At 37.1% G+C, this 4069-nt stretch overlaps 1 protein-coding gene across 1 annotated transcript; it reads left to right on the top strand.

The window, feature by feature from the left end:
• The first annotated feature begins 278 nt into the window (after positions 1-278).
• On the top strand, positions 279-1202 carry LOC104994746 (olfactory receptor 5AC1-like). Its single transcript, XM_010848396.1, has one exon. The coding sequence runs from the start codon at positions 279-281 to the stop codon at positions 1200-1202; it is 924 nt and encodes a 307-aa protein (XP_010846698.1).
• The last annotated feature ends 2867 nt before the right edge of the window (positions 1203-4069 follow it).

Here is a 4069-nt window from a genome sequence, read left to right as displayed (position 1 = left end):
CATTTAGAAAATATTTTTTGAGTATTACAAAAGAGAGAGAGAAAGAGAAATCACTCTCAATGGTTGAAGTCAAATATCACTGAAAATATTGAAAAGTGTATCTACATAATCCAAAACAATTACTGAACTGAAGATATATTTTTACAAATGTCCTGATTAAAGGGGATATATAAACAAGGAAGATGCATTTAAAAAAAATAAAATAGAACTATTTTCATGGTCTTTTATGACTATGTTCTTCACCTACTCTTTTCACTGCAGTGATAGTCTGAATGGATATGATGGAGGCAAACAAGACTCTGGTGATGGAGTTTGTTCTCACAGGACTCACAGATCTCCCAGGGCTGCAGGTCCCCCTGTTCCTGGTGTTCCTGGTCATCTATCTCACCACCATGGTGGGCAACCTTGGACTGATTTTTCTCATCTGGAAGGACCCCCATCTTCACACCCCCATGTATTCATTCCTGGGAAGTTTAGCCTTTGCAGATGCTTGTTCTTCCTCTTCTGTGACTCCCAAGATGCTAATTAATTTCTTATCTGTGAATCACACGATATCCCTGGTTGAGTGCATCTCCCAATTTTATATTTTTGCTTCCAGTGCAAACACAGAATGTTTTCTCCTGGTGGTGATGGCCTATGACCGCTATGTAGCCATATGCAATCCCTTGCTTTACCCAATGGTGATGTATAATATCTTCTGCACCCAATTAATAGGTGTTTCATATATTATTGGGTTTCTTCATCCCATGATGCATGTGGGTTTGTTATTCAGATTAACTTTCTGCAAATCCAATGTAATACATTATTTCTACTGTGAAATTTTACAACTATTTAAGATGTCGTGTACTGACCCTAGAGTTAATATGCTCCTGATCTTTGTATTTTCAGTCTTTATACAGTCTTTCACTTTTATGAGTATCATTATCTCTTACACCCATGTTCTCCTTGCTGTCCTGAAAAAGAAGTCTGAAAAGGGCAGGAACAAAGCCTTCTCCACCTGCAGTGCCCACTTGCTGTCTGTTTCCTTGTTCTATGGCACTCTTTTCTTCATGTATGTGCGTCCTGGGTCTCGATCAGCTGAAAAGCAAGATAAACTATATTCTTTATTCTATACAATCATAATTCCTCTGCTAAATCCTTTTATTTACAGTCTGAGGAACAAAGAGGTTATAGGTGCTTTGAAGAGAATAATAAATAAATAAACAGATTTTAAGGCAAAATTCGAACTGTTCTTTTCAAACTTTGCAAAATCAAGGGGTCTGCCTGCAGTTAAGCAAATTGGCCTTGGCTTTATCATTTAAACAGAGGGTACTGTCTAGGGCAGTGTCTAAGTACTGTGTGATGAAAGTCAGCTTCAACGGCAAGAGGTGTTCATATCACAGAAAACTAATTTTTAATGAAAAATTAAATCCTTTACATTTGAGTCAGTTCTAATGAGGTGGATGAAACTGGAGCCTATTATACAGAGTGAACTAAGCCAGAAAGAAAAACACCAATACAGTATACTAACGCATATATATGGAATTTAGAAAGATGGTAACGGTAACCCTATATGTGAGACAGCAAAAGAGACACAGATGTATAGAACAGTCTTTTGGACTCTGTGGGAGAGGGGGAGGGTGGGATGATTTGGGAGAATGACATTGAAACATGTATATTGTCATTTGTGAAACGAATTGCCAGTCCAGGTTCGAAGCATGAGACAGGGTGCTCGGGGCTGGTGCACTGGGATGACCCAGAGGGATGGGATGGGGAGAGAGGTGGGAGGGGGGTTCAGGATGGGGAAACATGTACACCTGTGGCGGATTTATGTCAATGCATGGCAAAACCACTACAATACTGTAAAGTAATTGGCCTCCAATTAAATAAATTTATATTAAAAAAATAAAACTAAGGATTTAGGGTTTGCAGTGTTTCACTCTGTAAATTCCATCTAAATTAGATACAGTAGTTTGCAATTTTACTGTGGCAGACATTTGCATGTTTCTTTATTTGAGACTGGAGTGAGTGAGTGAAGCTAATTCTCTAAGCTTGAATATCAAAATTCTGGCTGTTTCTCAACTGTTCAGAGACTCAGATAAAATGATTTCTTGTAGGAGATTGTCCCTGAAGAGGAAAATTTCTTTGAATGAAGAAAAGGTTTAAAAATCACAGAATACAAGAGATTGGTGTATTTTACTGGAGAATAATGGAAGTCAGGATAAAATTAAAAATGGACATTGAATTTGGCGCAAATATATGCAGATACATAGTGCATTTTACTGGGAAATTATAGGCAATAGTGATATTCAAGAATTTTCAGATATTACAAGATTTCAGAATATATTTCCTCAGATATTAGTAGTCTACTCTATTAATCTTTACATGTTTAATAAAGTATAAACATAAATTCATATAATTTTCATACTTCTTATACTCTTGTATGTTTACTATTTAAGTAAAAATATATGATGCAATTACACAATGCAACATTTCTTGTGTAAGTGCCACGCTGGAATGAGTCTCATTTCCAAAATGATTGTAAAACCTGTAATATAATATTTATTGTTCTTTCATTGATCACTCTGTATGGAATGTGTAGTGACTTTCTCTATTGGCCATATTCTAAATTTAATGGAATTCTAAAGTAGTAAATGTAAAATTTGTTTTCACTTATAATAATATTGCTAGCTAACCACTGCTGTTGCAAAATCCTCAGGTGATGACCTGGTATTGCTGATCAATAAGGAAGAATTAAGAGGAAGAAATATGTAGACAGAAAATCTGATGTGTGGATACAACAGGTATGCAGGGTAGGAGGATGCAAGGCTGAGAACTGAAGCCAGCAATGCAGCTCCTCTGCTCTGTCTTAGACTATCTTCAATCTTTCACAGGGCACCGAGAATAAGTGAGCTTAAAATGATTATGTGAATGTAGTCAGCCATCCAAACAGGCAGTGACAAGAAGAATGAACACACCAAAGGCAAATGAATTAGAAAGTTCTACAAATCAAATCAGTACTGATGGTTAGCATATTCTTTAGTACTACCGTTCTTAGGAACTGGGGTGAGGATTGACCTTTTCCAGTCCTGTGTCCACTGAGGGGTCTTCCAGATTTCCTGACATAATGAATGCAAAACCTGCTTCTTGGCAGGAAACCCATGACAAACCTAGACAGTGTGTTGAAAAACAGAGACATTACCCTGCCAACAAAGGTCTGTGTATTCAAGACTATAGTCTTCCCAGTGGTCATGTACAGTTGTAAAAGTTGGACTGTAAAGGCATAACGCTGAAGAATTGATGCTTTCAAACTGTGGTGCTGGAGAAGGCTCCTGAAAGTCCCTTGGGCAGCAAGGAGATCAAAACAGTCAATCTTAAGGGAGATCAACCCTGAATATTCACTGAAAGGACTGATTCTGAAGCTGAAGCTCTAGTATTTTGGCCATCTGATGTAAACAGACAACTCACTGGAAAAGTCACTGATGCTGGGAAAGATTGAGGGCAGAAGGAGAAGAGGGCATCAGAGGATGAGATGGCTGGACAACATCATCAATGCAACAAACATGAACCTGGGCAAACTCTGGGAGACGGTGAGGGACAGGGGTGTGCTGGCGTCCATAAGGTCGCAGAGTCAGACATGACTGAGTGACTAAACAACGACATTTCCATTTTTACTGTCCTACATATGAATACCAGACTTCAGTTAAAACTTGTGAGACAAATAAGCAAACAGCAACAACAAACCAAGAAAGAAACAACCCAATATCAAAATAGAAAACACTAAAAATAACTAGTGTCAGATATGACTCAGAAGTTGGGATTATCAATCAGGAAATTTAAAATGGCCATGATTACTATGTCAAAGTTTCTATGCATTAAGAGATTTTAGAGAGAATTTAGAGAGAGAGATAGCATTTTTTAAAAGTCAAGTGAAAGTGCTAGAAATACATATTTTTTAAAACATGAGAACAAAGGTAAGGATATTTTTGGGGAGCTCATCAGTAAATAAGACATGGACAAATCTATGAACTTGAATATACATCAATGAATATTATCAAAATTAAATATAAATAAGAAAAGAGTAAAAAAA

This window comes from Bison bison, unplaced genomic scaffold (assembly GCF_000754665.1).
Source record: "Bison bison bison isolate TAMUID 2011002044 unplaced genomic scaffold, Bison_UMD1.0 scf7180017864265, whole genome shotgun sequence".
Lineage (NCBI taxonomy): Eukaryota > Metazoa > Chordata > Mammalia > Artiodactyla > Bovidae > Bison > Bison bison.
This window is presented reverse-complemented; position numbering and strand designations above follow the sequence as displayed.